Genomic DNA, 17,756 nt, shown 5'->3' with positions numbered 1-17,756 from the left:
TATTTCTGGGTTAGCAGAGTCTGTAACCTGAAGCCTATGTAACCTGAAGCGTATGTAACCCAAGGTACCACTGTATTGTGGTTCTAGAAGCTGTGTCTTTGTTTCTCCAGAGGAAGGACAGGGCCTGCAGCCAAACAACAAAAAAGTGTCCTTGCACCCTAAAACATGCAGTTTTATTAGGACACACACCAGCTTTTGTGGATTGAAATCCACGTCATCAAATGGACATGGCACAGCAGGGCACCCTTTTTAAACTCAGATCTCTATTACACGGCAGGGGAAAGGTTGTAGCTCAATAGTACATCATCTGTCTTGCATGCAGAAGTTCACAGGTTCAGCCCTTGCCATCTCCAAGAGAGACTAGTCTGAAAGCCCAGGGATCCATTGCCATATTGAGCTAGATTGATCAATGGGACGGACTTGATATAAGTCAACTTCCTATGCTTCCACCTCCAAAGCGAAGGTTGGGGTTCCAATTTCCAGAGTAGAAAGGATGGAACTTTCTCCATTTGGCGCTTAAACCCCTCTAGTTAATCCCAATTGCATGTAAACCTGGGGGGGGGGTGGCGAGGATTTGCCACTCTTCACATCTGCTCCCCTTTTGTTGGTAAATTGGATTCCTTGGACTGCCTTCACTAGTGTTGTCACAATTAAAGAATTGGCGCTGCTCTTCCATGTCTAGTGGTGGTTCTCCATGTGGGTTGCACCAGGCAGTGTCCTCGTAGAGTGTGTCCATGGGACAGATCAATGAGTCTCCCACTTACCCGCAGTAGCCAGAATCTGCCACCTGAAGTAGCCACTTCACCTTACCACCACTGGTCAGGAGAGCTGGGTGAACAAAATCCAATCCATAGTTAGGCATGCTAAAGAAGCCATGTGTGTTTTCTGTTGGCTTTTGCAAAAGCTGTCCTGGGTTTTTATGGGGAGAATGGATGAAGATCATAAAAATCAACTAGAAATTTGGTTTGGAGATAAGCACCTCCCTCAGCAGTGGTGGGGATGCAAACTGATGTGTTTCTTTAGTGGGTTTATTTTAGCTGGGAGAGGGGAGGTGGCGGCCATGTATACAGTTTGAGAAGAAGAGCTTCACTCTGAATGACAATTGATCAGTCACATGCAGCTCCATCTTGTGATCAGAGCAAATATTTTTTTGGGGGGGGGAATTGTAGATGTGTACAGGGATGAAGATTTATTTTGCCATTTCTACTTAAATGCCATTTGACCTCACCCTACTCTTCCACTTCACAAAGACCTTATGCAATAGCAGCAAGAGCCTAGTCTCAAAGAGGCTGACTTTATTAGACTATCTTTTCCATGGAGGGATAGCTCTAATTGAGATTCAAGCATGCTCTCTATTAGCCACCTGCTTGGTTGCCTGTGGTGAGCCAGAGCCATCTCCTAAGTACAGATACAGTGGTACCTCGGGTTACATACACTTCAGGTTACATACGCTTCAGGTTACAGACTCCACTAACCCAGAAATAGTACCTCGGGTTAAGAACTTTGCTTCAGGCTGAGAACAGAAATCGTGCTCCAGCAGCCTGGCGACAATGGGAGGCCCCATTAGCTAAAGTGGTGCTTCAGGTTAAGAACATTTTCAGGTTGAGAACGGACCTCTGGAATGAATTAAGTACTTAACCCGAGGTACCACTGTACTTTATAATACTGGTCCTTTCCTTCTTTGAGGTCAATATTCAGACAACGAGCTGTTGCACTTTCAGAGAGACTAACACCCCACCCCACTCTAGTAACTTTTGTGCAACTATTTCCAAAAGCCAGGCTCAACTTCGGAGAGCACTATGTAAATCAGTGGCTCCCAAAGGGGCTGTACCACCCCTGGGAAATGGCGCCACCTAAGAGACACGGGGCAGGGTGTGTGTGCTGAAGGTGTAATTGACCAGCAGACTTTGAAAAGTTGGTATCACTGGATCAAGTTCATCAATTTTGCTGAATGAATTAAACTAAATAGTTTTAAAGGGATTTTGAATAAAAGTGCCATTAATTTACTGTTTGAATTTCAGTGTGCTGTTGACTTCCTTAGTGAGTGGTGCAAACCGCAATTCTGAACAGTGCTTTTCATTGCATTGGGGGCCCTGTGGATGCGTTTATGGACCACCCCAAAAGTTTGGGAGATGTAAGTGAAGCCCTTGAATCAATCCTTTTTTTGGGGGGGTGGGTATTACACTTCCGCTATTTCTTTTAATCCCCGCTGTGTGTTGGAAACGCTGCTATCCATGGTCTCCCCTTTCCACTTTTCCTGCTCACCTTAAACTTAGCGCTTTTTGGCACGAATTCTGCTCCGGGTCTCCTTGGGCCAGGGGGAGGGGAGGGAGTGGGCGAGGCTTCGTGTGCGGAAGGAGGCGAGCTATTGGCTTCTGGCCGGCAGCCTCCTTGTCAGTTTGGGTGGGTGGGGGGGGAGCAGGAGGGGGTGGGAGAAAAGAAGGGCGGGAGGAGGCGGAGGAGGGAGGCTGTCCGCTCGCTCGCTCGCTCGCTCGCTCTCTGGCTGCTGTTCTCCCCGTGCGCTTCTGGGCCAGCCCTCTTTTCAGGATGCAGCCTTGAGGGGGGGATGCTGCGCTCTCCGCCTTTGGACTGAAGCCCCTCATTGCCCTGCAGTTGGGAAAGCAGGGCGCATCGGAAGGGCCTGGAGCCGGGCTGTCGAGACCCAGCCGGCAGCGAGGGACCAACCTCTCTCTCTCTCTCTCTTGCTCGGACCCTCTCCAGGCACCTTTCTTTTCATTTTTCCCACTCCCCGCTTTGGCACACCGGATCGGATGGATCTCTAGAGAAGACGGCGCGGCGCCTTTGGGAATATAAGTGGCGCGGAGGGGGCGACGGCGGGCCAGGCGAGCGAGCGAGCAGCGCGCAGGGGGCCAAGGCGCCCCGGAGGTTGGGCAGGGGGGCGCGCGCGTCGAGTTTTTTTTTGGCACGCTCGGCGGTGGAGGCACCCCTCTCCATGGAGACGAGGCGGACATGGTCCACAAGGTGGAAAACGAAACGGTGGTTCTGGGACTCCGCTTGGCCCGCGCTACTCGTCGCTTGGATGCTCCTGCTGGAGGCGGCGGAGGTCAGGGGAGGTAAGGAAGGAGGTCAGCCGGGCTGCCACCGCCGCTTTCTCCTGTGCCCCGTTTGGGAACGGGGTGGTGGTGAGGGGGCGGGAGGAGAAGATAGCAGGCAGGGAAGCCCCTGACTTGTCTAGCCAAAGGTACCCGGGCTCACAAGTCCGCTCACATCTCTGGAGTGGTGGAAAGCACTCTGTGCGCGCTCAGAGGATTCCTTGCCTCTTCTGATTGTTGCGTAGAAGCCAGGCGCTTGAGCTAATCCCTGACCCCAACTTTGAGCTCCTTCGGACTTTAGGGCGGGGGGAGGCATGACATTTCCATGAAGTCCCCCCGGGGGAAATTTTCCTCCCCACCCCTTGTGACCAGTGGTGGGTTTGGTGATGCTTCTGCTCAGATTCTCTTAGTCGCAGGCTTCTACCTTGCTGCTTGCTTGGGAGTACTAAATTTACACTGAACTCATGTCAGTTTCAGCGTAATATCCATAGGATCAGGCTGCGAGTCTCCTCCGCTCCAGCTTCTTGAGGCTTTCAGGGAGCCGTGGAGCAGCGGCGGTGAGAAGGTGCTAAAACTGGGAAGGAATGCGGGACACTTTCGGAACAAAGCTACTTTTCTTTGTGCGCCTGGCCAATTTTTTGGAACCGCTTCAGGAAAATGGTTTCTGCAAACTCTCACCACCAGCGCAGCGCCTCTTGAACTTGCCGAAGTCATTAAGCCGATCAAGTTCACAAAATCTTGGCCAAAGAGAGAGGGGCTGGAAGGAAAGGGAGCGGGGGCTTTGTGAATGCTTGGAATAGGAGGTGGAAGACACTGTCTGTAGACTTCAAGTCATGCCACTTTCTCAAAGGGGGTGGAATAAATAAATGTTAAAATAAAAAAATAGATCAGCAGGGGATTCTTTACAGCAGCAAACTCCCTTCGATCCTAAATATCCTCTCTCAGGTATCAAGAACTGACTGGCGCCCTCTGAGTATGTGAGTGCGGCTCTCTTTTTGGCTGGCGAGAAATAAGCAGTAAAGGGACTGACATTTTTGAGCCTCTGTAGCGTGGGACATTTTTGGCACAGAGGTCCTCAACCACTGTTATGGGGAAAGAGAGAAGAGTACGTAGGAAGTCTTCTGTGGAGCCCTCAAGCTTGCGCGTTCGGAGACCAGCAGCAGTTAGACAGCCCAAGATATCGCCTTACCTGTTTTGCATCTCCGACCTGTGACCAAACACACACGCACAAACGCCAGAGCCCCAGCGGGCTCTTTCCAGCTTACGTGGCAAGCCTCTGACAGGAGCTCAATGCATAGCGGAGAAGGAATCTCCTCCCTTTCTCCTCCCCTCCCCTTAGGTGCATCCCTGGGCAGGAAAGAGCGGGGCTGACTGAGTGGTCCGTTAGGTGTCTGTGGCCACTTGTGAGCAGGGTGCTATTCCTGGGCGTTTGCAGAGTCTATTAGGAAGTTTGAAACTCCAGAGAGTTCCCGCGGGAGGAGGAGGCGGGGGAGTCAAAGAGGGCCATGACAGGGAAGGTGCCTCCCTTTCTCAGTATCTGGTGTGTGTGTGTGTGTGTGTGACCCCAAGGGGAGAATTGCTCAGGAGGGCGCAACCCCATTGCTCCATCAGAATAGCAGCGGAGCCACCCCACAGCTGGAAATTCTGAAAGAAGCAGCAGCAGGAGCTGAGATACCAGCAATAAGGGAAATGCGCCTTGGAAATAAATCTGCATCTCTGCACAGGACAGAGATCTGCTTGTATCACTGCCTGGCAGTGAGCTGAGTTTCCCTTCTCCAGCATCAGCAGGTCTTTGTCACTTTCTCCTATCTAGTGGAATCCCTTGGGTTGTTTTGTTGTGGTGGTTCTTTTTGGTCCATCTCCTGCAGCCTTTGCAGCCTGGCCTCCAAAGCACACAAATCTTGAGTTGTTTTTCAAGGAAATCCCTAGGATGGCTGCTTTCTTCTTCTTCTCTCTTGTGGTTCTCGGTTTTGTAGATCTGTTGGTCTGGCTCACGATGCAAATCGACTGTGGAAGAGAGAAAGGTGCTTTCAGAGAGCTCCCTCTCAGCCTCTGGGTGCCTGATCACCTCTTGGACTTGTCAGTCACATCCCTCAGTCTTTCTGCCCCCTGCTGGCTTGATTTGGGTCTTCGAAGTGGGGAGGACCATTCAATCCATACTCACCTCTTACCTTGAGCCATGAATTACTCCCACCCTGGTCTCCCCATTCCTTGGGGGCCATGACATGTGCGGGAAATATATACATCTTATTCCAAACAAAGCAAAGTGATTTAAGGAATTATAAAGATGAAAGCACACTTATTGACTTCTTAACTTTCTTTTTCCCCTTCCACACCCCCTGGCTATCTGCTTTGTTCCCCAGACCTCCTTAGGAAATGAGAATGCTAAAAAGCTGAGGGTTGTAGGTTGTTTCAGATGGGATCAAGCTCACTTTCTCCAAATGAAGCTCAGATGACTGAAAAAATATGTTGGCAAGGGTTTTGCTGCATGGTGCCGATCTCTCTGGGGCTGTGATCCTCTTAAGCACACTTAGCTGGGAGAAAGCTCTGTCGAAACTGGAAGGGCTTCCTTCCAAGTGCATGTGCTTAAATCTCAGATCACACGGTAAACTGACAAGATCATTTTAAAAAAATCTAACTTTTGTCAAATCCCTGCAAACACCATGTGGTCCCTCGACATTCTGTCCTTTGTTTCTTTGCCTAGAGAAATCATTAAGTAGCTTTCTGTACTGTTGTAAAAGTTTGGAGCACATTGCTTGGTTGTTTCAGTGGGAATTAAATCCCAGTGAGAGTTGGATCTCACCTCGCATTTCCACAAAATCATTGATAAGCAGTTGCCTCCTTTATCTGCTCATTTCTTTCAGCTAACAAGTCCTCAACATTATAGATAGGGATCTTCACTTCCCACAAGATAATGCAGAAGGGGGGGGGGGGATCCAATGTATGCCATATGTGGTAAAATGCAATTATTAACATTAGAATTTCTGCCTCTGCTGTGAAAGGTTTTTCTTTTTTACTTGAAAATGAATAAAATGAATAAAATGGTTTAATATTGGACAAATCTTGTACCATTTTCTATCAAGCAAGCCTTCACACCATCTTAAACAGGTCTCCTTAGAACTTAGTAATTAACTTCCAATAATTCTGCAACCCTCCACAGAATTTTTGGGTGGGGGAATCAGGAAGGACAAGATAGAAATCAAATAAATCTGTCAAAAGTTTTGAAAACAACTTCTTAGTTAAATACACATGGGTTTGCTTGCATTCATAGATGTTATGTATGCTTACATGAAAGTAAGTTCCACTGAGTTCATTGGGGTTACTCCCAAGTAAGCATGCATAGAACTGCAATTGCAAAATAACCTCTGCGGAATTCTAATTCCCACTTCAATATTTTATAATATGATAATTCCCGCAATGGGACTATCAGTGAAGAATTCCCATTCATTCTCTTAGGGTTCTCCTCTTACGACAGAGAATCTGTTCCTCTCTGATTTATGCAACCTTTGGCAGAAAATATTTCCTTTCATTGCAAGTCTACTTAGATATCTAAGACTTTCTTTGATTCACATCACCTTTTAAATATGACATCTGTTGGCATGGATGACTGGGACGAATGAGCACCTTTTTTCAAAGTAGCTATAGAAGACGAGTAATTTACGATCCAGTTTTGTGAGGGTCCCTTGTATTAATGTTCCACTGTGATAGTGAATGGGAAATAAAATGAAATATTCACTTGGTGTCAAACCTCATAACACCCAAGTTTTGCGTGTCAAGACCCCAAGGCCATCCCCGTTTATGAATAAGACACAGGGACACAGATGTTAATGGTTATTGGGCAAATTTAGGCAACAACTTTTATTGGTTACAGAATGTGAGCGGTATTGGCTTAGGCATTGGAATTGACCCGACGATATCTGACTCCTGCCCGCTCTGCAGGGAGTCCAGTAAGGGTCAACCACCAGTAGGGGGGAGCACTGTTGATGCGAATCAACTCTCGCTTACCACTGGGTTCCCGATGGGGTCGTGGCATGGCCCCCTCCCTGCGCTTCGGACAAGATCCACACTCCCGATCCATAATCTCAGAGTCGTGGGTTCGAGTTCTATGTTGGGCAAGAGATTCCTGCCTTGCAGGGGGTTGGGCTAGATGACCCTTGGGGTCTCTTCCAACTCTACAATTCTACTCATTCTGACATGACTATATAAAAAATAGCATTTTGCTCCCTTTTCCCCATGATGAAATCGAAGGTTGTGTGCATAGGGTTCTCAGATGGCTAGATCTGCTCAGCTTTACCTGAGTGCTTACGAGAATAAGCAGTAAACATACTGAGAAGGAATTTAGAGGAAGGTTATAAATAGCCAATCGCCTGATCACCTAGTGTGAGAAACAGCCTCCTCCAGGTGACCAATCAGAGAAGCGTTTGCAAATGGAAAGAGAGTTGATTCTCCCCCCTCCCCTTTTGGGCTACAGACATCGCACACCAATGGCTATCCATAGGGGAGTGTGGCAAAGCAGACTAGGGGAAAATTATGGGTTAGTGACTTCTGCAGATATATTTGCAAGTCTAATGAAATGAAAACACCTTTAAGAAGGAACAGGGGGGTTTTGTTGTGCTCTTTTTTTTTTTTAGTGCAACTCCTGAATGAAAAAAAAAGTAGAAAAAATGGGCATACTTTTCTTGGCTGGATATGTCTAAATTCACATTTTTAAAAAAAATCCAGTTTTTTTTTAAAAAAATAAAATAAAATAAAATATGAAGCTCTTCACAGAAACCACAAAATGGAAACACAACCCTGATTGTATGAAAATAGGGACAGAATGGGAATAGAATTTCTATCCGAGAGAGGAATTTGAATTGTTTCTTATTTCATTGCAAGTACCATGCTAGTCTACGCATCATGAAATAAGAAACAATTTCAGTTCCCCTATTGAGCTATATGCTGTTAGCAGAAAACCACTTGCATGTTGAAGGGGAAGGGCCTTAGCTAGTGATAGAAGATTGCAGAAAAGGTTATGGGTTCAGTTCCCTGGCATCTCTGGGTGCAGATGAGAGAGAATCCTGCCTGAAAACCAGGAAAGTGATGCCCAGTCTGTGTGTACAATAATGAGCTAGATCAGGGTTTCCCAAACTTGGCCTCCAGCTGGTTTTGGACTACAATTCCCATCATCCCTGACCACTTGTCCTGCTAGCTAGGGATGATGGGAGCTGTAGTCCAAAAAACAGCTGGAGACCCAAGCTTGGGAAAACCTGAGTGGACCAATGGTCTACCTCAGTGTAAGATGACTTCTTATATTTCTTTCCAACTTGCTGATTTCAGAACTGGAATTTGCATATCCTTCAGCTAAACAGACACACTACTCGTTTGTTCCCCTATGTGTAAATGTCACTGGTTGCAGAGTGCAAAAGTTCTTCATATTTCTGTGTGGCTTGTATTTGGCTTTGTGTCCTTTCACTCTAGCATTGGCCAATATGCCAGTGTATTAAATGTCACTGCCAACTTTAAAACTAAAAACTGGCCTGGTCTCTGTGAAACCCAAGAATTAAACAGGTGGAACTTCCTTCCACATGCAGATGAGTGTTGGGAAAAGTTTGACTGTGTTACATTTTTGTGGTGTAAGCTGCTTTCAAAAGAAGGGCAACATTGGGTTGGGCTCACACCCAGTTAGGCTGCAGTCTTCACCATCTCCACTCAATTCTCCACTGAATTCTGTGGGCCTGACTAGGCTAGGATTGCTTCCAATGTTCTCCTGAACTATGGGGTATCCAGCGGAAAGTCCTGCAGGAGTGCACAATCTCACAGCAGGCATTAGTGGATGGTCTGGCAGGCCCAGTGGCATCACAACGGCGGGTGTGGGAGGCGGTACACCCCGGGTTCCATGCCTGGGTGTGTGTGTGACAAGAAGTCACCCCATGGGGGCTTGAGGCAGTGCAAGCAGCCATCGCAGCACCACAGTTACCTTTGGAGGAGCCCCCGTCAGCAGAGAGGATCCTGATGCTGGCAGCAAACCGCTAAGTACAGCGCATGTGCGGCGTCGCATGCATGCACTGTATGTAGTGACGCCACATATGCGCTGTATAGCAGTTTGTCGCCAGCGCCACTCCAGCACCGTAGGGACAGTGATGGGATCCCTCCATCACCGTGAGAGCCAGTGTGATGTAGTGGTTAAGAGCGATAGGCTCGTAATCTGGAGAACCGGGTTCGCGTCACCGCTCATCCACATGCAGCTGCTGGGTGACCTTGGGCTAGTCACACTTCTTTGAAGTCTCTCAGCCCCACTCACCTCACAGAGTGTTTGTTCTGGGGGAGGAAGGGAAAGGAGAATGTTAGCTGCTTTGAGACTCCTTAAAAGGTACCCCTGCCCGTACGGGCCAGTTGTGACCGACTCTAGGGTTGCGCGCTCTTCTCGCTCAAGAGGCCAGGAGCCGGCACCGTCCAAAGACACTTCCGGGTCATGTGGCCAGCGTGACGAAGATGCAACTGGCGAGCCAGCACCAGTGCCGCACACGGAAACGCTGTTTACCTTCCCGCTATAAAGCGGTACCTATTTATCTACTTGCACTTAGGGGTGCTTTCGAACTGCTAGGTGGGCAGGAGCTGGGACCGAACGACAGGAGCTCACCCCACTGCAGGGATTCGAACCGCTGACCTTACAATCAGCAAGTCCTAGGCACTGAGGTTTTACCCACAGCGCCACCCGCGTCCTTGAGACTCCTTAGGGTAGTGATAAAGTGGGATATCAAATCCAAACTCCTCCTCCTCTTCTTCTTCTTCTTCTTCTTCTTCTTCTTCTTCTTCTCCATCACTGCTATAGCCGTGTTCATGGCTGCAGTAGTGATGGAGGGGTTCCGGCACCATCCGTACAGTGCTGGAGCGGCGCTGGCGGCAAACCGCTATACAGAGCATGTGCGGCATCACTATGTACGGCACATGTGTCGTACGTAACGACACCGCACATACGCCCTACGTCGTGATGTCTGCCCCATGGTGTCACGATGCCTTCCTTTGCCCCTGGGCGGGCCAACAGGTCAAAAGTCCTGTCATGCCCAGTTCCTGCAGCCAATCAAGGCATCAGGGCACCTGAGAGTCAGTCCCGCACAAGCACAGTTGCAAAGACCTCCCTGGAACATCCTAGCCATGGTCCAACCAACGTGGGAAGTTGAGCAGCCACAGCACTTCATCTCTGCTTCCCTTTCATACTTTGCATGCTGATTGCAGCATCTGGGCTTGATGAGGCAGATGATCCTCACCTGTCCTGAGCCTACTCTAGCTGAGGATTAACACACCTCCTCCCAAAGCTAACACACTTCACCTGGGCTGTGGGCCCTTGTCTGCCTCAACCTCCCAGTGCTTCTTTCCTTCTGCTCCCTATGCCTCAGAGCCCAGCCTGTTTGTGGAGACAGGGGTGCCTCTGGCTCTGGTGATGGGTCCTGCTGTCCTGGTTACTGTGCACTGACTTCCATTCTCCATGCCATCTTCCACTGTCTCGTGAGTACTTTCTACTTCTCCTTCTCCATCCCCAGCCTGCCCTACTGTGCCCCAGTCATGACTATACCCCTCGCTGGGATCCTCTTCCTCCTCTCTGTTGCCCTGCCAGTTCGTGACATCATTGAAATCAGTGGAAAGCCATGACAACTTTCTGCATTGATTTCAATGGGGCCGGAGGTTGACTAGGTTTGTAGGAAGTTCTTTTGGACAGAATTGGACCATGGGGTCATCTAGCTCGGCAGTGTCTATGCAGGGGAGCAGGAGCTCACCAGGGTTTCAGACAGGGGTCTCTCACAGTCCTACCTGGCATAGGTGCCAAGTCCCTGGGGCCCTGGGTGCCCGAGAACCCACAAAATTACCCATGAAGGGGTAGGACACCCACAAATTTCAGTGCCATGGCCATGCACGCAGCATGGCACCCATGGCCCCAGGCACCCATGGTTGTGGGGCCAAGTTGGCATTCCTGCTCCTGGAGATGCCAGGGTTCAAACCGGAGGCCTTCTACATGCCAGGCAAGTGTTATAGCACTGACCTGCAATCCTTCCTTTCTGCTGGATCCAACCCATTGCATGTTTATGTGTGTGCAATACTTCAGGCATGGCCAAATGTGGCCCTCCAGACATTTTTGGGACTACAACTCCCATCATCCCTAACTAACAGGACCAGTGGTCAGGGATGATGGGAATTGTAGTCCCAAAACATCAGGGCCAATACTAGATGATCTGTGAGGAATGGGGATACTGCGAACCTGTTATTGTCAATATGCAGTATCTTCCAAGAGTTCCCCATGTTTCAAATAAATTAGAACAGACAGTCAAATCAGAGAAACAAAGGAGGTGATTTGGAATGAGTCAAAATGGTCTCAATTTACAGTTGTGTCCCAAGGATTGCCAGGCAAAATGGCCATGTCTTCTTCAGTGCATATCCCAACCCTGGCGGTAGAAAGAATCAGGGGCCTGTCAAACAATTGGCTGTTAAAATTAAGCATTTCTATGACAGACCTGTGGCTGAGTGCTGATTCCTCTCATTCCCACCCCCTGCTTTGGCAGCTGATACAGAAATATGCCTGGTATGTTGTGTAGGTTGTGCAGTCCTTTCCTTGTCCTTCACCAGAAGGCTTGAGAAAGACCCCTGAATGAAAAGGAAGGTGGATTCCCCTCACCCAAAAGCCAGTCCTTCTGTGTGTTTGTGGGGAAAGGTTTTTATACTTCTAGTCTTGGTCTTTATATTTTAAAATATTTTGTGGGGAACGGAAATCTCTTCTGTTACATATAAACAATGCACATTGGTTTTTTTAGCCACTATTAATAGTGTTGTTGTTGTTGTTGCTAAAGTGTGTATTGAGGAGTGACTTCCTCCCTAAGCCATATCTCCCCCTTAGATGTTTTCTCTTGGGCCCCATTAGTACAATCCATCACACCACTTTCAACAGTCAATGGCTTTTCCCCAAGGAATCCTGGGAACTGTAGTTTAAGGATGCTGATAATTGTTAGGAGAGTTAACTCACAGTGTTAGAAATTTCCAGAGTGGTTCCAATCCCTCTTCCTCTCCTGCCACACCCTTTGAGAAACCACTGCAGTATACAATGCAATAATAACATCCCTGTAGTTCATATAATAGATAAATAGATATTTGCACAATAGATGTTAATAAAATACACTGCTTTTAGGAGGGTGTCAGAGTTCAGTGGTAGAATATGTGTTTTGCATGCAGTGGATCTCGGATCCAGACCATGATATTATCATCTAAGGACCAGGTAGCCAGTGGAAGACATCCTTCTGCTGGAGATTCCAAGGATTTGCAGGTGAGCAGATTAAACCAGCATTCTTCAACCCTGGCTCCCCAGTCGTTGGGTTACAACTCCCATCTTGCCCAACCAGCTTAGCCAACGGTCAGGGGTGATGGGAATTGCAGCTCTAGCAACATCTGTGGACCCAAAGGCTGAGGAACATGGTAATTGGCCTAGCAAGACAAAGTCTGACATGATATAGGGCAACTTTCATTGTTCCCCATAGTTTAATTGCATTGCAGAGGGTTGGACTAGATGAGTTTGGGTGCTTTCCAATTCTATGATTCTAGGATTAATTTTCAATATCTTCTGGAGAAGACTTTCCTTGTTCTTCTCTTCCCTGCTACCAAAATCTCTTCCTCCCTGCGATTAAATCTGAAATGCCTTGCCTATTTCAAATATTCTGCATCAATAATTATAAGCCCTTAATTGGCAACTAATTGCAAAGCTATGAAGAGATGGTGGGGCTGTACTTCAACTCCCAGCCCCTGCAAGTGTATATCTGGCTAGTTCTGATGTCCTGGAGGGCACTTCCGGTGGGGAAAGCAGTCAGCAAAGCCGAGGAGGCTGGATTTTGACCTGGCACCTCCAGTTTTTTCTGACCCCTATTAGGAACTACAGGAAAGGAAACCACAAATTTGACACAGCAGTTTTCCTGCCCTGTGGCTGTCTGGCCTTATCCAGGCACTACCCTACCTGCCAGAAGGGGGGTGGGGGGAGGAGGTGGAATTGCAACATATAACCCCAAAAATAATAATGCTAAAACTGAAACGATACCTAAAACACTGGAACAATTCTATGCTCCTCACATATTATCATTCTTTTTCTTTCGGTGTGTGTTGTTTTGAGCAGTCCAGAACAGTAGGGTTTCCACCTGCCAGCGTGATTAAAATGTTTCTTTCTCTCCCCCCCCTTCAGCTTCCTTTCATAAGAAATCCTCATACCATTTGCTAATTTACTGTTCGGCTGGCTGTTTGAGGATAACAGGGCACAAATAAAGTAAATGGAGCGCAGGAGACATCTCTTGTGCTTTTGAGAAAGAAAACAGACTCTTGCAAAGCTATCAAGGTTTAGGATTTTTTTGGGGGGGGGGATGAACACAGCCAGCCCCAAAGGCAGGCGGGGGGGGGGGTGGAGAAGAGAAAAGAAAAACCCTCATCTATTTACAGATTCTAGACAAGCAGAGAAAGGCACATTACCCACGATCATAATTACAGTATCGAGTTCTTCAATGTAACGTTTGCAAACTGCACATGTTAATAGAGGAATTGTTGACCTTCTTATTCACGTCTGAGCAGGAGCCGGCAATTGTGGAATTCTTTCAGCACATAATCACCCCTAAGACGTGGCTTGAAAAGAAAAGAAAAAAAAAAAAGAAACCCTCTTGTGAGCACAAGGCTGGGGTACCCAATGTAAGCCGAATCGACAGTGCATTCAGCATGAGAAATGGAAGTGAGATTATTCAGTGCTAGTGGCTAAGATCTGAAATGTAGAATACACATGGCTCCTTGGAGCAAGCCCACAAACCACTCCCAGCTTCGGCTTGTTTTCAGGTGCAGTGAATTAACTGCACATTGCACTCCTAAAAACAACCCAAGCTGCATTTGTATGGCAGTTTGTTACGTTTTCAAAATCCCCCCCAAAAAAACTGTTAATTTCCACATTATGTTTGAGCTTTCAAACAATGGAAAAAGTGACTTCCAGAACTATAGGGAAATACAGGGGAACTATCAGGGAATATCATGCAAGTTTGTATAGGGCTGCAGTTTGCTAAAGATCCTGAGAGGAGTTGTTGTTGTTTAGTCATTTAGTCGTGTCTGACTCTTCGTGACCCCATGGACCAGAGCACGCCAGGCATGTCTGTCTTCCACTGTCTCCCACAGTTTGGTCAGACTCATGTTAGTAGCTTCGAGAACACTATCCAACCATCTCGTCCTCTGTCGTCCCCTTCTCCTTTGTGCCCTCAATCTTTCCCAGCATCAGGGTCTTTTCCAGGGAGTCTTTTCTTCTCTTCTTCTCATGAGGTGGCCAAAGTCTTGGAGCCTCAGCTTCAGGATCTGTCCTTCCAGTGAGCACTCAGGGCTGATTTCCTTAAGAATGTATAGGTTTGACTGTGTTTGACTGAGAGTTGTTAGGAGTCCTTTGCAGAGCTACTGTTCCAGAGTGGCTTAATGATCAGTCCCTCTACCCAGTGAACTCTGGAAATTATAGCTCTGTGAGCGGAATGGGGAAGTCTGCTAACAGCCTTCAGAACCCTTAACAAACTACTGTTCCTAGGGCTTTAAGGGAGAAGCAGTAGTCTTGCGTCCTTTGCTGGCCCCCAGTGTGCCCATGCTTATGCACACACAACAGGTGGGACCAGGTGGAGCTGGGTGCAGAGGGTAAACAAAACCCACTGTGCCAGCCCAACCCTTGCCACAGCCATTGGGCAGGCTGTGCCTCCTGCCTGCCTGTCCATGCAGCGGGGAGCCTGGTGGCCAATGTTGTTCTTTATTGGGTGCATGTCCCCAATACTGGCTGGGGGGTGGAGGCATGGCAGTAAGGCCAGGCCGGACTCTGGGACCAGAGACCCCCGGTGGCAGGCAGGGCAAGGATCCCTGCATGGGGGCGTCTGGCTCACACACCCCAAATCATGTGCCCAGGGCTATGCCCCCCCCGGACCTCCCCACACTGCACCCCTGGGGGGAAGCCATGACTGTGTAGAATGATGCTGCTTTATATGTGAAGCTGATGGGGACCCAGAAAGAGGAAGCTGAAAGCCATGGCCATCCTCTGGACTGGATGTAAGTAAGAAAACAGGCGAGTGGGAGAGGGGCCTGGCTGAGGGCAGACTGAGATTGATCAGGCTGTGCCTGGGTGGGCCAACCTATTCATTGCAGTGCCAGTAGAAGCCAGAATTGATGGCAAGAGATTGGGTTGTATTCAATGTAGGACAAAGTAGCACTTTGCATGAGCAGAACGACTTCGGATTGTGCAATGGGTCTTTCTCCCACCCCATCCCTCTGTGTGCCCCCTAAATCTGTTCTGGATTCCCCCCCCCCCGCAGCCTCCAAAACAGATTTGGGGTCAGTGCAGGGTGCACGTGGTGGGAGAAGAGTCCCATTGCACAAGCAGAAGTTGTCCTGCTTCCACAATCACTGCCCATTTTATTTAAACTTGTGTTTGTGTTTTGAAAACACATCATGCTCTCCAAAATGCATGCATTAGTGTCTGTACATGAGGGATTGTACATGCCAGGGATGGAACCTAGGGCCACTGAACTTGGTCCATAGCTTCCCAAGCAACCATGCATTGTCCGCATTTTGTAAGGCTTGCATTTGCGTGTCAAGGCCCCTAAGTCACCCCTGGGAGAAAGAAAGACAAGGACACAGAATTTTAGGTTAATGTTAATTGGCAAATTTAGGCCACAACTTTATTAGTTACAGAATGTGAGCGGTATTGGCTTAGGCAAACCACCACCAGGGGGAGCCCTGCCGATGTGGATCAATTCGAGCATCCCCTGGGTTCCCAAAAAGGGGTTGTGGCATGGCCCTAGCCCCTCCCCGGGCTTTGGACGAGATCCCATGCTGTGACGGGGAGGCTGAGTGGCCTGACTGTAAAGCGTCCCCACGTGGAGGTGGAACCGACTTATGTAGAAAAAAGGAATAACGTGTCTGACAGCAGCGAGCCAGCAGTAAATCACACAGAGCAAGCTGGAGTTAACTCTTTATTAGCAAAACAGGATGTGCCCAGAAGGGTCAGACCTGACGAGTACAGCAATGCAGCTCTTGCCCCGATGAAGCAGTCGCCAAGACGAAAGCTCCCTGCCTCCCAACAACTGGCTATGTCTCCTCTTCCACTTCATATCTGTTCAAAATCCTAGAATGAAACTGGAAATTTGATCCGCTTTCCTGCTTTGCTAGTAGAAAATGTGTGAGAAGCTTCAAAAGAACATGAGATTGAGTTCTTCAGAATGGAAGTTGGTGTGACATTTTCTACTTAGTGCAGTTGTGCTAGTCTGCTGCTGCTGAATGCCTGTCCGTAGCACTTACTGTACCCCACAAACCATTTCCTTCCACAGCAGACCCAGTAACTCTGCCGACTAGTCCAATTGAGCTGCCTTATGGGGGTTGCACTTGAAGCATCAGGGGTTTGTAACCTCACCGAGGCTGGTGTCGTCATGCAAGGCAATAGGATTGTCCGTGAGACAGTTTTGGGTTCCAGGCAGTCCTGTGTAGTTGGTGAGACACAACACAGCTGCCACACGTGTATGTATTTAATTTAGACCCCCCCCCTTCATTCCAAAGGCTCTGAGTAGTTCCTACAAATATTTTAATTGCTTTAAAGATGGGGCAATCCTCCTCGCCTAAGAAATGGATTGTTTCCTCCCTCTTTTTTCCATGAGCACATCTAAAATACCTGTTGCATTACAACAGATATTCTGAAAGCTGCTTGCAGTTGTTAGGCTTTTTTCCCTAACCGGGAAGGGGCTAAACTCCCTAGCAGCCCTTTTGAGTTAGATTGTGCTTTCCTTTCCTTTTGCCATCAAGGAGCTTCATTTAGACTCCATCAAGCAGTCTAAAGTCTTTGAGTTGGTATATCAGCCTAGAATAGTTCTCCAGTACCCCCGAACTGCTGCCTTGCACCCAGGACAGGTATGGGGAACTTTTGGATTTTCAGATATTGCCAAGCTACAGCTCCCGTCAGCCCCAGCAAGCATGACTAATTGCCTGGGGTGATGGAAGTTGTGGTTCAACAACATCTGGAAAGCCAAAGGTTCCCCACATCTGACATTCTTCTTTTTCTTTGGCGATCACTCGTAGCCGAGTAAGATTGTCTTCCATAAACACGGTTTTAACAAAGAGTCCATAAGTAACTGTGAAGGCCAATTCTGGACCCACACATCCTTCCACAGTGAGGACATTGGTTCCCAGGCGGGAATTGATCATGGTGTGGATTTGCCAAGCATGCCTTCCTCTTAGCATGTTTCTCCCTTGCGTCCTGAACATTGCCAGGGCCACATAAGAAGATTACCAGATAGACATACATAACTTTATTTCCATTGCATGATTACTAACTGAGCTGTTGGTGACCTGCAGCTCAATGCAGGGTGGATATACTATGTAACTCATAAGCTTAAATTTTAGGGCCCCTAATTCTGGAGAGCCCCAGAAGCGACTTTAGTACACATTCCTTTAAAATTTTGGGTCTAGTAGACTTGAGTTGAGTTACACAACTCCAATTGAGTAATTTTTGGTTGTATATATTTCAACAATCTCAAAGTTTGAGCATCAGTAGTACAGAGGTTATAAAAGTATGCTGATCTGTCATGGAACAACCCCATTGAAGAAGGTAACAGTGGTTACCCAAATTTCGTTGCTGGTTGTGAAGGGCCCCCATGACAATTCAAGCTTCAGGGCTCCCACAATGTAGGTCCGCCACTGGCT

At 48.1% G+C, this 17,756-nt stretch overlaps 1 protein-coding gene across 4 annotated transcripts in view; it reads left to right on the top strand.

Moving 5' to 3' along the window:
- The first annotated feature begins 2,491 nt into the window (after nucleotides 1-2,491).
- The window catches only part of COL11A1 (collagen type XI alpha 1 chain), a 262,353-nt gene continuing 247,088 nt past the window's right edge, over nucleotides 2,492-17,756 (top strand). For all 4 annotated transcript variants that reach the window (XM_081865627.1, XM_081865625.1, XM_081865626.1 and 1 more), the window contains exon 1: nucleotides 2,492-3,074. In XM_081865627.1, the coding sequence (XP_081721753.1) occupies nucleotides 2,954-3,074 (121 nt within the window). In that variant the 5' untranslated portion in view covers nucleotides 2,492-2,953. The remainder of the gene's footprint in view (nucleotides 3,075-17,756) is intronic.

Source organism: Podarcis erhardii (genome assembly GCF_964252035.2).
Source record: "Podarcis erhardii genome assembly, chromosome: 6".
NCBI lineage: Eukaryota > Metazoa > Chordata > Lepidosauria > Squamata > Lacertidae > Podarcis > Podarcis erhardii.
Note: the sequence above shows the minus strand (reverse complement) of the source record. Positions and strands in the feature narration are given on the sequence as shown.